The sequence below is a fragment of the Leptosomus discolor genome, chromosome 3 (assembly GCF_034619465.1).
Source record: "Leptosomus discolor isolate bLepDis1 chromosome 3, bLepDis1.hap2, whole genome shotgun sequence".
In the NCBI taxonomy this organism is placed as follows: Eukaryota; Metazoa; Chordata; class Aves; order Leptosomiformes; family Leptosomidae; genus Leptosomus; species Leptosomus discolor.
In genome coordinates this window covers 5841284-5859329 of record NC_141393.1, presented here as the reverse complement: position 1 = coordinate 5859329, position 18046 = coordinate 5841284, and the positions used below count along the sequence as shown (strand labels likewise).

Here is an 18046-nt window from a genome sequence, read left to right as displayed (position 1 = left end):
CATCAGCGTGTCATGTGGTGAAAGGCAGTGGCGGGAAAGCATTACGCAGAGCCCGGCTAGCTCAGTCGGTAGAGCATGGGACTCTTAATCCCAGGGTCGTGGGTTCGAGCCCCACGTTGGGCGAGGTTGCGTTTTGTCGCTTCCTGACACGCCCGGCGCGGGAAAACGCGTCCTCAGCTCCGCCACGCTGAGGGGAACCCACCTGCCTCGGGCCGGAAGGACGCCCGAAGCCGAGGGCGCTGGTGCAGCTACGGCCGCGGTAAGTTTGGCAATGAGGGCAGTCACCCGTCTTTTCTTGCAACAAAAATGTTTTTATAAACGGTCTGGATGCAGGAACTGGATGTACGTTAATAACCCAGGAGGAGCTGCGGACTCCCTTGAGGGCAGAGAGGTCTCACAGAGAGATCTGGACAGTCCAGAGCCGGGCAATCCTGGACATATAAATTTTAACAAGCGCCACTTTGGGATTCTCCACCAGGGCAATCCCGGTTACACGTCCAGGCGGGGGGACGAGAGGCCAGAAAGCAGCCCCGGGGAAAGAGACCTGGGACTTTGGGCTGATGGCAAGTCAAACAGGAGCCAACAGTGTGCCCACTAGCCAAAAGGGCCGACCGTGTCCCAGGGAGCATCAAGCACGGCCTGGCTGGCTGGGTGAGGGAGGTGATCACCCCCCTCCACGCCGCACCAGTGCGGCCCCGCCTTGAGTGCTGGGCCCAGTTGGGCGCCTCAATATACACCAAGCGGTTAGTCACTGCCAGAGGAGGGTGACCAAGATGGCGAAAGGCCTCGAGGGCAAGACTGCTGAGGAGCGGTTGAGGTCACTTGGCTCGTTCAGCTTGGAGAACGGAAGGCCGAGGGGTGACCTCATCGCTGAGGGGTGACCTCATCGCTGAGGGGTGGGTGACCTCATCGCTGAGGGGTGACCTCATCGCTGAGGGGTGACCTCATCACAGTCTACAACTTCCTCAAGGAGGGCAGCGGAGGCGGAGGTGCTGATCTCTCTCTGGTGACCGGCAATAGGACACGAGGAAATGGAATCAAGCTGCTCCAGGGGATGTTCAGTTTGGACATTAGGGAAAGATTCTTCACTGAGGGGGTAGTTGGTCACCGGCACAGGCTCCCCAGGGAAGCAGTCACAGCACCAAGCCTGTCAACGTTCAAGGAGCATCTGGATGATGCTCTTTGTCATACGATTCGGTTTTAGGTAGTCACGTGAGGAGCAGGGAGTCGGGCTCGATGATCCTGATGGCTCCTTTCCAACTTGATATAGTCTGTGATTCTATGAAAAGGGAGATGAGGGACTTAAAGCCCCTTCCTCCAGCAACCACCTGCCACAGATGCAGCATGGACGCTGAGCAGAATCGTGAATATTCCAAAATATTCCCATCAGCAGGTCTCAGCTCAGCTGGAGCTGTTTGCAAGTGGCTAACACCAACCTTCAGGAATAGCATACAGGTCAGAATCGGGACCTTCAGAGGAAAAAACCTCCAGTTACTGCAGGGGTTTGTGTCTGTCGCTGCCCTTCCTGATAAAATATTTGAGTTCACTGTCATCTGCTGCAAGGATCCACAGATCCCTGCCATGCCAGGGAGGGAAGAAGTACAACATACAGGCTGAAAAAAAAAAATATGCCAAATCCCTTTCTACAAGTAACATGTTTAAGGTGTGATCTCAAAGGGCTTTCCAGGGCTAGTCATTCCGAAAAGCAGATAGTCGTCCTTCCTCACTCCTTAGATGAAACAAGAATCCTGTTTCTGTCCCTAACTGGTCATGGGACTCTACACCTAAGCCTGCCAGTAACAGAGTTAGCATTTCTGGTCGTGCAGCGTGAAACTGCAGCTGCCGAAGCTGTTCAGTGATGCAGAAACCCCACAGCAGAGCCAAGCCGGGAGCAGGAAGATGAAGCGGCAGAACATGCCAGGCTTGTGAAAAGTCCCGGAGTACACACACACAGCAGCACAGAAATACTCCTGAAAAGGGAAGGGCAAAGAATATTTTGAATTTCCTCAGCTGCAGTCTGCTGCAGTTCAGGAAAATGACATCATTGCACTACCACGAACACCGGCTCCGCAGGAGTCGAATCTCCCCGGCACATCCTTCCCCCTGAGGACTACTTACGGACACGAGGAATCCCTCCCAGCTCCACAGGACTCGTGCTGATGGCAAACTCTTCTTTCAGGAGAAAGCCTCAGTAGGCTCTGGCTCGGTTCTTACTGAGGCAAGACACAATCTGGGTCACGGAGCTGCACCCCAATTATCCACACTATAAATGAAAATGAGCAGCGGAGCTCGGGTCTGAATGTTCTTTACCCAGGCCTTAGGGCAGCTCTCTGCCCTTCACAATGGAAGCGTCTCTTTAGCCAGCCTGTAATCTCATCACAGATTGGGAACAAGTTAAGAACAGGGATGTAGCAGGCTGGTCTCCAAAAAAACAGAGTTTTATCCATTTTGCTGTATTAAACCTAACTGTAGCAATCCTATGTACTTTGTGAAATCACTCAGAAAACGACCGATATCCCCAGCCCTTGCCAGAGGCTGCTCCAGGTGGGTCAACCTCACGCACTGAGTGTTAGACTCCATCGCTCCTCCCCTGTTCAGCCCCGTAAGGAGAACCAGACCTCACCCACAGGTTTTCTTGCCAGAAGCGGTTGGATCCTCACGTCTCCCGCCCGGCCCTGCAGGTGTTAGGCCTTGGGAGAAGGGCTGGGGGGGGGGGGGGGAGTGCAGCTGAGCAGCGTCCGCACAGCAGGGCCTGGCTGGAGGGGACGCTCTCGACTTGCCCCCAACCCTGTAGTCCTCGGTCTCGCTGCAGGGGAGGTAAAACGGAGCCAGTAAGGGGGAACAAGCGCAGTCAGAGTGAAAATCCTGGACGCTCAAGAAAACGAGGGGAATGCTGGTATTTGAGGAATCTGCTGGGGAATGAACATCCCAAAGGAGATGAAACCATTCATCGTAGGCTTTTACAGAAGCAATCAAGCAAGAAAAGAACCCCAAGACGTAGAAAAATGCGAAATACCAGGCACAACGGCTCCAGAGGTACCTCGCTATCGCGTTTAATCCACTTTTCCAAGTCAGATCTGACAGGTAGAGCACAACACAGCACCTTCTGAAGAACCTGTTTCCGTGTCACGGCATACCATACTCATCCTCGCGCTGCCACAGAAAAGCTCTTGTGCAATCGTACCTGCAACTCGTTCGACCTGGAAATCCAGAAAAAGCATTTGGGCTGGCGACACTCACACCCGTGCAAAGAGGCTGTGGCCAGGCCCCATCGCGCTTTGTGGACTAAGAAATGATCTCTAAAAGCCCAACCTCATCCCAGGAGTATAAAACAACCATTAGTAACTACTCACAGCTATGCCTGCCTATTTTCCCACGCTTGCTGTGTAACAGCCACGCAGGTCCTTTGAAGCAGGAAGAAACAAACTTAAAAATACACCTGCCAGCACCTCTGGAGAGAAACCACCCGTGTCAGGACTATCAGACCACTGTTACCAACCAGCAGAGTCTCGCCTGTGACAGACTCTAACACTTTCAGTGCCGACTCCTGGGTTTTGTTGTTCTTTTTTTTTTTTTAGATTTGAAAACCATTAAGATAAAAGGGAGTATCTCCTATATGAAACAGGGAGTACCTCCTACATGAAACAGAAGGACAAAATCATGCAGAAGCTTACTTAAAATGCTGTCACACATTGCCCTGTGTTAAGTTTCACCACAGGAATGTTTAAATACACGCTTAACTTCAAAAAACGTGCTTCAGGAACCACAGCAGGTAGTTAGCAGACAGCACAGGGAATTAAGTCACAGAAAGCGTGTTTGTGGCAATAAAAGACTCCACCACCCCCAGTAATTTCACACCTATGTACCTCCCCGAATTTGAGATAAACGATTACTCCTCAGAGCAGGATTTAAACCTCAGTAACCAACAGATACCAGCAGAGTCACCATTTAGCCAGCAGGTCACACTGGCGGCAAGTTGAGCGGCAGTTGAGGCCAGGGGAAAGCCCTCTCCCCCCAGGTGTGATGCTGCCCAGATGCACGGGCCCCGCCTGGAGCGCTCAGCAGGAGCCACAGCTCTGCGTGCACAGGTAACCCCCAGCAGGACAGCGAGAATCGCGACCAACCAAAACCAGCAGCACGAGCAGCAAAATGGAAGTCTGTCTGTTTCCCCGGGGGAGTGCTCCTTCTCCTTCAGTCTGTAAATCACAGCATTGCTAACAGCCTGTTAACCAGCCAACAGTTCCTAAAGATAGTGTTAATATCCAAATGTACTTTTTTTCTTAAGCAATTAACTTTTTGTATTGCACTTTCATTTAAGACCTATTGTTGCGGGGCAATGAAGGTCCGTATTTCTGATGGGGAGAGGGAAGGCAAAGAAGTGATGTCTGAACTTAACATTTGAATAAGAGGCTCAAGATTTCCTCACAGCCCTGTTTGTAATTCTGACCTGGTTGAATTCTCTCCTGGAGGAGAGATACTGGGAGAGTTGTTAGCTCAGCACTCTCTGAGAATTAAGGGGCTGAAGAGTTTTCTGATAAAACTCCCAAAATGGGACTGCGTCCAGGGGAAACGGTGCTCCAGCAGCTTCACTAAACCGCCCCAAATCATTTCCTCACATGTGATTCAGGGGTGGAATATTTTCATACAGAATTTAGCAAAAAAGCTTCCATAGATGTTTCCCAGAGTAGTCTGTCCTTTATTCTTCTAAGCATATTTAAAATCAAAATATCCTAAAACAAATTCTCTCAGCAATGTCATTTACTGTACAGATAAATAACAACTCAGCAGGCTGCAAATCATGACAGTACAGAATTTCTTCAGAAGTGGACAAAATAGCATAGTAATTTCCAGAGTTAACTTTTTAAACTATAACTGGATGTGGTTTTAAATGGTGTTAGTACCTACCAACATACTCCCCCAAAACATCCACGTTGTTCACATTTAATTGTGTGACATACAAATTGCTTAATACAAAAAAAAAAAAAGCCAACACACATATATCTACTTGAAATAGAGGAGGAGAATCCTTGTGTAGTATTTAGGTGCTTATTTCTCCGTAGAAAAAGCCCTCTTCATCAAAGGTGGGGGTGCTTTTCCAACATCAAACATCATTTCCAGTGGAGGATTATTAAGACAGCACCAGTCAGGTATGCGACCTGTCTGGCTGTAATACTCTTTGGACACAGACCGGCTCCCAAGTATGTCCTGAAGTGCTCCAAAAATGGCTCCTACATTATTGGAAAAAAAAAAAAAAAGTTGCATTAATTTCATGTATTGAATCTCTTTCCACTTCTTCCCATCAAGAAACTCAACTATGCTTTCTCAGCTCTGTCCCAAAAATTAAAGGAATGAAAGGATCTAGCCACTTTCCTCTTCAGTAAGTGAAATTTGGCCCAGCTAATCCCCCATTGCTTCCATTTATGTCCCTTGAAAGCAACTGAAAACAAAGAATCACCTCATCTCTGCTGAGAATAAAACTGGCCTAGCTGCCCTGCTTCTTACAACAAGGTGTCCTAGAAGTTTCGATTTTAAGCACTTCAAACAAGCCACCTTGTGTGTAAGGAAATCTCTCCCCAAAAAGGGCGCCACACCATACCCGTAAGAAGTTCACACAAGCTGTGCGACGGTTCAGACCGCAGCAGCTGACTAGCAGTGCCAGTGGAGAAAACGATCAGAGAACTTGCTGCACGTGAACCATTCTTGTTTGCTAAAAGTAGACTCAAAAGGTTGCAAAACTAAAATTTTATAAACGTTTGTACTTCTAAGCATATGGAACAGAATCTACCTCTACAGTTAAAGTTGGTTCCTCACACGTACCAGACGGGCTCAGCTTATTAACTGAAAGTTTAGAAAAGCATGAATTCTTATCAACCTCGGAGCCTTCCTTACCAGAGCTGCTAGCAACGGAAAGCCCTTTTTCCCCAGCCTCCCAGTACAGCACCCAAAATCCATCACAGAGCTGCTGCCTTTGTTATCGGGGCTTGCCAAGAGCACGGGCAGTTAGCAGCCTCCGGCCTCTCCCCAGCTCACAGCTCCTCAGTCGGTAATTAAACTCGGTTTTCCCCAGGCAGAGCTTCCCGCAAGCAGCAGGGCTCTGCTCCGCCTCCTTCCTTCACTGGTGCCACCGTACGGCGGCAGCCCTGCCCTGCACCGAACTCAGCACCAGCTTCCACACCACCGTTGCCACTCGCTGGTCACTTGTTTAAAGCTCCCGCAACCTGCAGCGCCGTTCTGCCCTCCGGCTGTCCCTGAGGGAGCTTTACTCCACCCAGTTTCTTCCAGGAGGGCAGAACCATTCCGCAGCGCTCCACTGCAGCTTGATTTCAGCAGGTCGCCTAACTTTTACTGCTATTGGTTCATTACAAACCCCACTTGGAAGGGTTGTTTTTTCGCTTTGTACCTTTGCTTAACAGTTGTTTTCGTTCTTACCTCCCAGCCAGGCCACACAGTTGGGTTTGGCAGGCGGAGTGTGGATTCTGAAGGTTTTAGTGGCCAGTACTTCTTTGTACTTCGGTTTCTCTACCAGGTATCTGATCTCAGCCATGAGCCTGTGAAGGAATCCTGGCAACATAGCGGTGCCACCAATAACTACCAAGTTCTCTGCCAGCTGCTTCCTGGTGTCTATGGGACACTAATGCAAACAGGAACAAAAAACCCCAAACGCTTTGAAGTTGCATGATCAAGTACCCAAGGTCCCTTAGAAATTCAGGCAGTCTTTCTACACGCTTCAAGCGCCGTTTCCTCGTCCTTAGCTGAAAAATAACCAAGTCTTTCCACAGACTTCCCAGGAAAACCAGGCTTAAGGAACTGCCCAGTTGAGGCTTTGATGGGCATGCTGTGAGTCCCTGTAAAGCCCTTCAGCTGAGATGGGCCAAGACATCAGAGAAAAGAGATGCCCGTGACAATAACTCCCGTAAATTCTGGGAGAAGACGTGCCAGAGAGGTGAAGCCTCAACCAGTGCTCTCAGAGAGGGAAAACTGTTACAGATGAGACCGACTCTTTGTAGCTCCGTGCAGGAGAAAGGTGTGACAAAAGGCTCAGTGGCAGAAAAGGTTTTCTGTTGGAGCTTGCCTTAGGCATCAGATAATCCAACGAGAAGACACAATGGCATGAGAAGACCACGCTTTGGCAGTTCTGCCCCTCACAAACAGATCTGCACTATCCCTTTGGAAAAAATCCCAGTCTGCTGCGATCCTCTTGTCCAGAAGAAGGAACCGGACGCTATTTAATTAACACTTGGAAATTTACCATTTGTCCTTCCTCTGGCCAAAGAGTGAAGGTAAATGCCTTGAGGTGCAGAGGTGAGGGGTCCAGACACAGATCTTGTTAAACAATTCGTTTTCATAAGGAATTCTAATTGAAATGTTTGCCATGTCATCCAAGCCTACGGCTCTCCACTAAATTACGTCGCAGCAAACTAATTTAAATGGCATCAATAACTACAGGAAGTCAGCTTTAATTAACATACATACACCACCACATAATGAAAAGTTCCATTTATAGTGGTTTTCTAATGCCTTTTTTTCCCCCCCCCTAAATATAGTAAGAAATTAAGCGTTTGTATATGCCAAGAAATTTTTCCACACTAATTCTAATATGCTGCCTGGAATTGAGATGTCCAAATTAATTTTATTCTCTCTTAGGTAAACCAGCACTCTGCAGGACTCAAAGTTTAACTCTGGGCAAAACACCTTGAAAAAAGAAGAAACTGAATCCCTGTGTCATTTCAGTTTAAGCATGTAATTCCTCCAACACCAAATATTAGCTGCTCCTCCATCATTATGTATGTAGAGCCCCACTCTCAAGTACACACGAGCCGGTTTATTACTTTTGCTGAGGGGCGAGCAATGTATTTCTCAGAACTCTCCTAGACACCCTGCAGTATACCAAAGAGAAAGGAAACAAATCACAGAGCAGACGATACAAGATGATCTGCTACCCCGCAGAAATTCCCTGGGAGTCATGCTGCGCCAAACTTTTTCAACCCATTGCAACCTGCAGTCAGGAGGGTGTTACTCCAGAGAGAGTCATTTTATAGCAGCAGGTTCTCCAAGGCTGGAGGCATTCAATTAATGTTTCTAACATAAAAATACCTGAATGAGTGAATCCAAGATCAAAGTGGCAACAGATGTCTCTTCATTATCCTGTTCAAACAGTATTTCGACAACGGAGTCTCTGTGGAAAAGACAGGAAGCGGGTGTTAACGAGGAGCAATGCCACACCACGAGCTAAGGCTCACCAGCAGCAGAGCTGGAAATAACTACAGGCTTCCTGCTAACAACACACCATCGCTACTTCTGTCACAAGTCCATGCACCAGGTGGTGCCAACGGGGAGGAGACAACGCCCCGCTCGCTGTGCTGAACCTGTCTCACCATCGTGCATTAACACTCCGCTTCTCCTTCCCCCGTGCCTCTGACCTGTTCGCTCTCCTCTTCAACCCTGAGCTCCCTGGAGAAGCCGACGCCTCCTATCACAGGCTTGCACCGTGCCCAGCACAAAGCCTTAACTTGCATATGTTTTTAATGTCTCTCAAGTGTTTCATTAAAATTCAATTTGATGAAAATTTATGTGCTTTCAGAGTTGAAAATACAGCCTCCTGAAGATAAATACTCTGCTATGGTATTTCTCACCTGATGGGGCCAACTACATGGAGAATCTTTTCTCCATCTAAAGGATAGTCCACATCTGGAGGCGGTGAAGGACGCTAGAAATAAAATACATGCATTATTTTAGAGGCCAAAAAAAGCTACATCCACTTCAAAAGACTAGGATAAGCTTCATTCTCCACCCACCTCAGCACTGCCATCAATATTGAACTTGGCTGCTTGGATTTTCAGTCCACGTTGGAGATCGCTCACAAAACAAGTGCGGACTTCACAGAAGAAAAGAAAGGGGTAGAAGAGAGATTTTGTTGGATCCTTCCATCACCAACTTTCATCACCAATAACTTTGCTTAATTTAGAAAAGAACCCACACTTTAGGCCCTTGCTGGTCCAAGACATTATCAAATAAATGCGAAGAAACCCAGTCTCTACACTTCAGCAGAGTTCAGATGCTCTCTAGACCAGGAGTTTAAATGAATACAACACCAAAACTATGCCAGGACAGGCAAGATTTCTCTCTCAGACAAGCTACGCAAGATTTTAAGACAGAGGGACATTCCTAATCGCGCCTTTGGTCACCACAAGGTTCCAGGGGTTGTATTCTGCTGTCGAACACACCGCTGCGGGTCTTGGACCATGGCTGCAAATGCAACACTGCTTGTTTTTCAAATAAGCTGTAATCATGCAATATTTTCCCCTAGTGCAACTCTTCAGCACTCTAAGAGCTCCAGAGGTTTGTTTTTTTTCCTCCAGGCAACACTGACAGAGCACAATTTAATTTGTATAAGCTGTTAGTGTTGTTACATACTGATTTATTTGTCTCTGGCACAAAAAAGTATCTTCTCCATAAATGTCTGTCACAAAGAAACAACCCCTCAACACATAAGCAATCATAATTTCAATCCCAGCATATTATATCTGGCTCCAAAAGACTCCATAAAAACCAGAGCTGATCAGAAAGTTGTGTTCAAGTCCAGGCATTAGAAAAGCAACTTCCATTTGACTAAGCACCAGTTGCATTTAAGTTATTTTGCATTTGTCTGATGGATTTCTTCCTAATTTGGCCCAAGAGATATATGCTAGTTGCTATTTCCTACAATTCTACATATTTTTATACCCGTTTCACATGAAGCATTACACATGAATTCATCCAAGTACTGCCCAAAGATAGACTCTATTTTTTCTGGTGTAAATGTAGTCCTTGACTCATCTCACCTCCCCCATTAACACACCAAAATGTCTTTTATACAAACATGGTTTGTTGGGGTTTTTTTGAAAGATTGACTTTAAGGCAAACGGAGCCTTCCTAGTTAATTGATAAACAAAATTAACTTAAAATATTCTTATGTCATGATATTAAGACTGCTTCAACGCTGAATTTGCAACCAAACCAGATCTATGACAACAGGTTTTGAACATTAGATCTGCTACCTCCAAGTCCCATGGGAAGTACACACTGGACACGTCCACACGCAGCAAACCAACTGTCAGTAAAAAAAAGGCAACACGAAGCTAAGCTGACCTGCTGATCAGAGGATATACACAACCGTGCCATGCCCTCTCTGCACTAGTCTACCAAACCCATCTATGAGCTACATCTTAACAACACACGGGCTAAACCTGAAAGAGGAATTCAACACGGTTCTGGTCTTGCTCTCAGAGAGGAACAACACTGCCACTTCATCCAGTAGGCAAGAAATGAGGTAAACAGAAGATAAAATAAATTCCTAAATGCAAAGTCCTGCACACTTGTTATTCTCACACTCCACTGCACCATTTAAGAAACTAGAGTTTCACGAAGCAGAAAACGTTACCTTTTATATCCTCTACGATGTCTTCTGGAACTGAGCCTGAAATAAAAAAATAACTTAGAACAAAAGCTTTGTAAGTAGAAAGAGAATTTAAGAATGAAACTAAGCTCGAATTACTTTTAGTGCATTAAAGTTTCACTTTGACAGCAGCTTTTAAAGATTCCTAAGGAAGAAAGAATATTAAGAACAGAAATAAAAAAGCGTGTCTTTTCTCAAAACAGACTGAAAAAATACTACAGAACTTTTATCTCAGCCTTCATTCAAACCTGCTGTTATCAGTGGCTTATCAGAGAAATAAGATACTCGTTAAATACGTAGAAACAAACCATGACAGCAGATGACATAAGATGCGGTGAATACTGAACTCGTTTTATTCACCGTTAATTTAAATCCACAAGTTCACAGCACGTATGCTACATCAAACAGACCTTACCCATCACAGACGGAAGGCTTTGTCCTTTGGCTAGTCCTGTGTCAACCGTGCACTGCTCCAACAACTGGTACTCCAGCTCCCTGGAACACGGCACGTTAGGTTAGCTACAGACAGCTGGTAACTCAGGCTGACTCTACACTGTGCTTAAGGGACAAGAATGTAACTGAAGGGAATAAACATAAACCGAAGCAGATCTGATTTCCCCGGCTTTTGCTACACCACCAAAAGCCGAACAGTGGCAACTTTAAAAATCAGATGCTGTCCCAGCAACAGTTACGAGTTAATTCATGTTCAAGAGGAATCCTGGCTCATTAGTCAAAGATGACCTTTCACGCATAAATCATCGGTAACCTGGCACGTATAGCTGTGAACTTACTTGTGGATGGCCTTTCCTCCCAGAGGAAGAGCACCCCAGCAGCTCAGAATCGGAATTCCCTCATATATCTACATGAAGATCAGGAAATTCTCCTTTTTTGTTACGAGTTTTCAGTCTGCTGGAACTAAATGCTTTTTCCCCTCAACAATCTCTTATATTAGCAATGCGAAACACTTTCTAACTGCTTGTCTCCAGGACTAATTTCTAGTACACGAAGGCTGAAGTTATGAACCACCCTCCCCAAGGTTCGCAGGCACACAGGTTCACCACGTCAGCTGGGAAGAGACTCCCCACGTCATGATACCTCACAGTCAAAAGCCAGACGGGCTGATCCGTTCCTATCACTTTTCAGCACATTTGAAGTCTATAAAAATATCATCTTGTCACAGCTGAAACTGTTGTTTGTGTATTATTAAAGGATACAGGCAGCACCAAGCTTTCTGCGTATCCACAGTCTAGCACCATGCCAGAATTGATCCCAAGTGTCAGGAGAGACATTAGATGACTTGGAGCAAACAAAACGGAAGGTACCTACGTGGGAACCGAAAGGACAATTGACAGAAGGGAGAAAAAAAAGACACAAACCACCCAAAGCACTGCTGCTTTCCCCGAACGTCGTATTAAAAGCAAAACCCAAACAACTGCATCTCGAGGTACCCATTTCTAATCGAGTACCTGCAGTCGTCTAGAAAAGAACAACGTACAACAGGATTCTAAATTCTACGTTCATCTTACTCGTGGTACACGCCAGTTACTTCAGTAGTAACGAACCTCGGAACGGGCTTGTACGAAAAGCAAGTGGTAACTACAGAACTCGTCTTCAGTCATAGAACAGGTTTCTTATTGTCATTGAAAAGAAGTTAAAGAAACTGAAATAGAGCTGCTTAAAATGTCATATAAACATGTGAAGACACGAACAAAGGTGCCGGAACACCGTAAAAGTGTGCCTTATGACAACACACTGCTGCACATGACCTCACAGCAGAGGTTATTTAAAACACTCTCCCCAAAGCAATGTGGAAACTCAAGGCAAAATTACACGAGAATGACTTCTTTCTCTCAGAATTCCATAAATTAAGTTTTCTAGAGAGCGACAGTTTCTCTAATGGAACACCTTGAAGTATGAACTAAATGAGCAATTTCAATAAATCCTGCATTTAAGGGCAACATTACTGACACTGAGCCCAGAGACACAAGTTGTTACATTGACCCTGTATTAATATGCCATTCTTGTTCTTGGCACCGAATGGAAATACCAGCCAGAGAGAATTAACCTCCCATCGGTGTTAGCTGGCTTCTCAACAAGTTACAAGGTCTCTCCATCAAAATAAGACTTTCCAAGTCATAAGTCGTTTTCGACAATGAATTTTGCATGGGAGTGCTTTAACTGAGACATAATTTTTTTCCTGTAAGCGGAATAGGAAAAAAAAAAACCCAAATCACTCAAATCTGCAGCAATTTCAAGTAATCAGAAAATTTTATCAATAGTAGGAAAGAATTACGCAGAAGTTAAAGATTAGCTGGTAAACTGTGCTGTGGAAGCACAGTGAAGAAGTACCACAGACAAACCAGTTTCACCACTTTGTATAGAAGAACCTTAACCTTTGCTCTAGCTGAACTGCAGCAGTATGGATTCACCTTCCCAAACGCGTTCCGTTAGAACTAAGCAAGAATTACGTTCAGACTTCTCTTCAAAAAGACTGATTAAGCAGAGAAGATAGTAAATTTCAGGAAAGCTCTTATCTAAATGAGTAGAGACAGAGGTTAGATCACACGCTAGGCGAAGATATTGACTCTGGTAGAAGCCACAAGATTTGCTGACAGAGCACTAACAAGTGTTTAAATATAAATTCTGGCTGCAGGCAGCGCTCAGTGAGGATTATTGGATCTGTCTGGAACAGCGCAATGTGAGCTGGATTTTCGCCCAAGCCAGAGAAACCTTTCAGATTCTTGTTAACAGCTCTTGTTTTGTGGCCCCAGGAAGAGTCAGGGTGGAACAAAAATGGCCTTTAGTCCACTCTCGAAGCCCTGCTTTCCCAGGTGACCATCAGTTCTTGTTCCATCTTCTTTCTGCCTCTTTCATTCTTTTGGCATTATTTTTATTTCTTTGTCCACGTCTGGTGGTGATCATAACTAAAATTTCTACCAGCAAGTGCTACGCTGAGCATATCCAGTAGTTACGTAAAACACGTACCTCAAAGTGCTTGAAAAGGACTCTTGTGAGCGTGTCCCTGAAGTGGGAGGGGCACAAGACAGATTCTATGATCACAACACGACGGTCTCTGGGATTCACCAGCAGGTGTCTAAAAAAGACAAGACGTGTAAAACAGAACCGGTAAGTTTAAGCGTGTGTTACGAGACCTACTTTATTTTCATATTCCATTCTCCTCAAAAATCCCAAAAATTTGCATTTAGATAGCATTTCCTACAGCAGATCCCAAAGTCTTTTTCCCAAATTTAAAAAACCCCACCACTTTCCTAAAAGAAAGTTAGGAAACTGAGTTACAGAAGACAAGTGATAGAGCTATCTGCCAGCAGGCTGCAGCTCTGAACGTCTGCTGTACGTTTCCAAACCAACACAAAGAGGTGCAAAAATGAGCAGGCCTAACAGCCACTAACGGCTTGTCCAGTGTCCTGTGTGCCCATGAAAGAGGAAGAATGATGATACAGATGCCCTGATTTCAGTGGAAGGGGGTGGAATTGTCCTGATTTCAGCTACAAAGCGATGAACAAGGACAGGAAAAACCCCACCAACCCACACCCGACGATCGGAGGCACAGAACTGGTTTCCCTGTGTCGAGTCGATGTGATGGTTTTTTACTGTGTAAAAGTAAGAATTGGAAGTAAAGAGGAAAGACTAAGTCCAACTTCATTATTCACTAATGGTACTGAAAATGCAGTAAGAAGATGTACTATTGAGGTAAAAACATCCCACAGGTTAAGAGTCCTCCTTCCAAACCACTGTCATGCGGAGGGAGCCCTGCACCGACGTAAGACGAGCTTCAGCCCTCCCAGAACCAGTGTAACTTCTCAGGTAATGGCTTTCCCCTGTCCAGTCCTTTGGAAGTGACACAGTTCAAAGGCAACTTTCCAAATACTTTTTTACTTCCAGAGAGCAGCTGATGCCGTGGGACACCAACCCTTTGTAATATAACCTGAATCTCAGCACAGCCAAATTTCTCCTGCAAGAACACAGCCCGGCAGCCACCTGCAGAATCGTGTTTCTGTTTTCTGACTCAGCGAGACAGCAGCCTTTGGTCACACGTGTCACAGCTCTCCATGCACGGCGGAACAACTAACACCCAAGTGTCTCTTACCTGAAATAAAGCATGTGGATAAACTCCTTCAGATATGAGTAGAGCTCCTCGGTATTAATATTGTACTGAACAACTCTGACAGGCTGTAAAGTAAAAGTATCCACAGTCAGCTTAAATACCAGGCAGTGATTACATATAAAGAAATACATACATGCTACATAAAGAAATACATACATATGTATGATGATATATTATATCTGAACATACACAATCTGACATGTATAAAGAAATACTCGCTCTTGCCTGATTTGCTCTATGTCCTTAACAATTCAACTCATAAACTCACCCTATAACTAAACTCCACAGTTTATTCACGCTAATTTTTTGTGCTGGTAATTTATCTCAACATTAGTTTTCCAAAGCTGCCATCCTCTACTAAAAGAAAAAGGAAAGCACCGCTGGGAGAAGATATTTCTCAATAAATGCCCCAACCATAAGCTGCACAGGGATACCAATGAACATCAGCACTGGTGTCACACTCACTTCTATCTAGTTACGATCTTTTAATAGCAGCAGTCACCAGGTAATGAAAAATAGCTTATGATGGACAGAAAATGTACCTGCAAATTCTTTCTATAACATACCAAACATCCTAAAGGTAACACAGTTCAGGTAAGACAGTTTACCTTTGCCACATCGGGTTTCTTTATTTCGCTAGGAATAATGCATCTTGGTCCCGTTTCTCCTGCAAAACCACACCTAAAAGAAAACGTCGAAAACCTTATTGTTTGAAGTCACTATTTAACATACTGGGCCTAGGAACCATCAAAGAGTAGTTAATTAGGGGTACTTCTGTGACTGCAAGGAGGTGTTTTGGATATAGGTTTTCTATCTGGCCATTTATATCTCCTTATTGAATCCCCCTCAGCTGCACTGAAGAGAACAAGTTTTCTTCACTTCTGTGAGGATCGTAATGCTCAGTTCTGACAAGTCTCCTACTTTCCCCTGAGGGCAGTTTTCTGTTTGCAGTCATCCACCTGCAACCTTCCTTGTTGCCCATTAGATTTCCAAAGAAATACCTTTCTGTATCCTCCACACAGGCCCGGAGTTTTCCCTGAAGCTCTCAGTAACACAGGCAAGCTTAAGTTACCGTGTCCTCCTTAAACCCTCATTCTCCGTGATGTTCGTTTGGAAGAAACAAAAGACAAAGACATGACGATCACCATCCTGTGGCCTATTTCACTGCTGACCAGCAACATTCCACTGATGCTTTTTTCCTATTTCCACTTTGAAATGACTTCCCTTCACAGGCACCCTGGGTGATTTAAGGCACTACTGCTTCAAGGTGACTGGTTACGGTAGAAAACACGAGTAGAAAACTATAAAGCTGCTGGACTTTGAGTACTTTGAATGCAAAAGGTCAATTAATACTTTATTTTAGTATTTGGCATTTGTCAATGTGTTTCTTCGGATCATTTCTGAAAAACACCTTAAACTAGATATAATTCAGAATTTAATTTTTTTCTTTGGTCTCCCAAGCAAAGACTCGTGGAGTCCCAGCATGGAGATGCAGTTCTCCTTGCCTGTAATCCTGACGACTTTTGAACTTCTGGTTAATTTCAGCCTTATCTGGAACAGGACAGATGCCTCTCACGTAATTGAGTCACTCTCTCTTCTACACGACTGAAGGCTGGAAACAGACCCTAAAAACACACTATTCAGGGGAAACGCTTTTCCACGAGAGCATTTTATCAGACAAGAAATGCCCGTGGGACAAAACCTCACAAGTGCCCCAACTCTGGGAAAAGCCTGTGATCAGCAACACGACACGAATCCACAAAAAGCCGCACATGGAATCGCTTGTTTCCATCCATGAAGGCTCTGTTAAATCCTCTCCATAACCACACTGCAGCGATTTTCAGGTAATGAAGCCTGCCTGCTGGTCTGCAATTACGCAACCACTTCACAAAAAACAAATACAACTTAATACACAACCAAATTTCATAAAAATACAAACACCAACAACTCCCACCTCTTTTGAGCAGCAGAGACACCCTTAGGGCTTCAAGCATCCACATGGATGCAACTGCAGATCACAGAATGTCAGGGGTTGGAAAAGACCTCTGGAGATCATCCAGTCCAACCCCCCTGCCAGAGCAGGATTACCCAGAGCAGGTCACGCAGGAACGCGCCCAGGCGGGTTTTGAATGTCTCCAGAGAAAGACACAGCAAAACTTCTCTGGGCCTTGCCTAAAGAGAGCAGCACATCCCCAAAAAGGTACTTTCCCTGCAATATAATCTTTTTTCCTGCGTGCAAACTGCCTCTACCAACAGCCCACTACAACCCAGGGAGCATTTCCAGAGTATTTTAACCCTGGATGTGGGGCCGGATTGTTTGAACAGCCCCTTTTCCACAAGGGCCGTATGTACCTGGGACACGAGCGTGGCGGTTTGGGGTTTCTACCATTTCTAACACAACGAGGTATTTTGGCACGGGACGGGCTGAGGCGCGGCTACTTCTTTAACCCACGACACCAACTCTCCACCTCGAGTTGCGCCCTTACTTAAAACACAACAGTAAACAATAAGGCTGTTATCGTCGGCTTTGTACCACGCAGATCACCACAGAAGGGGGGTGAGGGAAAAACCCCCACGCAATTACTCATCCCGACGGCAGGCCCGCCCCGCCACCGCGACACCAGCCCCCCGGCGAAGCCTGTCGCGACAGAAAGCGGGCAGGCGGGGCGGGCAGCGCGGCGCCACTCACTTGGTGAAGGCCTCGCCCAGGTCTATCACCACGGCGGTCTTCTCCCCGCCGCTGCCCAGGCCCTCGTAGAGCGGCATCGCGGCCTCCCTTCCCCTCAAGCGGCGGCACGGCGGGGCCTTCCGCCCGCCCGCCGCGCCGCGGTGGGGGCCTTCCTCCTCCCCGGCGCGACGGGCTGCCCGCGGCGCCTGTCCCCGCACCCGCCGCCCCGCCGGCCCCTCCCGCGCCCCGCCGCCGCCCACCGCCCGCCCTGCACCGCTCCGACGGGGCTGGGAGCGCCTCGGCGGCGGCGACGTGCGCGGTGCGGCGCGGCCTCCCCTCAGCTCCGCCCCGGCGGCGGGCAGGGCCTCTGCGTGGGAGCAGGGCTGGGCGAGGCCCCGGAGGCGCAGACGGGTGACCCGGATGGCGGCGGGAAGGCGGGGCGGGAGGGGGGTGTGAGGCTTCTGAGGAGACCCAGCGCTGGGGGCTGCTCATACCCGAGCGAAATGGCCGCGGCGACTCGGTGCTGAGAGCTGGTCAAGCGTAAAGCCGCTCTAAAGCGCCGTAGGGATGCGTTAATTTGTACCGCAGGGCTCCTTCCTGAGGGTCCAGGCATCCAGCCGTGCCTCAGACCATCTCTTGCGTCCTCCCAAAGCCCTCGGGAAAGCTTAAAGCCTGCCACGGGCCCTGCAGTGTGTGCTCAGGCTGGTGCGACATTTAGTGCGAGAGCCATTTAATACGAGGCTGAAGGCGTAGGTACCCTTAGAGTACAATATCCTTCCTCTCGACCAGAAATGAAAGGCCTCTGGGGCCAAAAAAG

General features: G+C 46.7%; 1 protein-coding gene and 1 non-coding gene across 2 annotated transcripts; one reads left to right on the top strand and one right to left on the bottom strand.

Moving 5' to 3' along the window:
• Positions 1-50: 50 nt before the first annotated feature.
• On the top strand, positions 51-123 carry TRNAK-CUU (transfer RNA lysine (anticodon CUU)). The gene has a single exon. It is a non-coding gene; the product is annotated as a tRNA-Lys (tRNA).
• Positions 124-4683: 4560 nt separating this feature from the next.
• Positions 4684-17343, bottom strand: ACTR10 (actin related protein 10). Its single transcript, XM_086462841.1, has 13 exons — positions 17251-17343; positions 15170-15242; positions 14544-14626; positions 13421-13529; positions 11650-11757; positions 11227-11294; positions 10851-10930; positions 10421-10456; positions 8796-8875; positions 8634-8707; positions 8095-8176; positions 6430-6631; positions 4684-5228 (listed from the first exon to the last, which is right to left on the bottom strand). The coding sequence occupies exons 1-13, from the start codon at positions 17325-17327 to the stop codon at positions 5047-5049; spliced, it is 1254 nt and encodes a 417-aa protein (XP_086318967.1). The 5' UTR covers positions 17328-17343; the 3' UTR covers positions 4684-5046.
• Between the last annotated feature and the right edge of the window lie 703 nt (positions 17344-18046).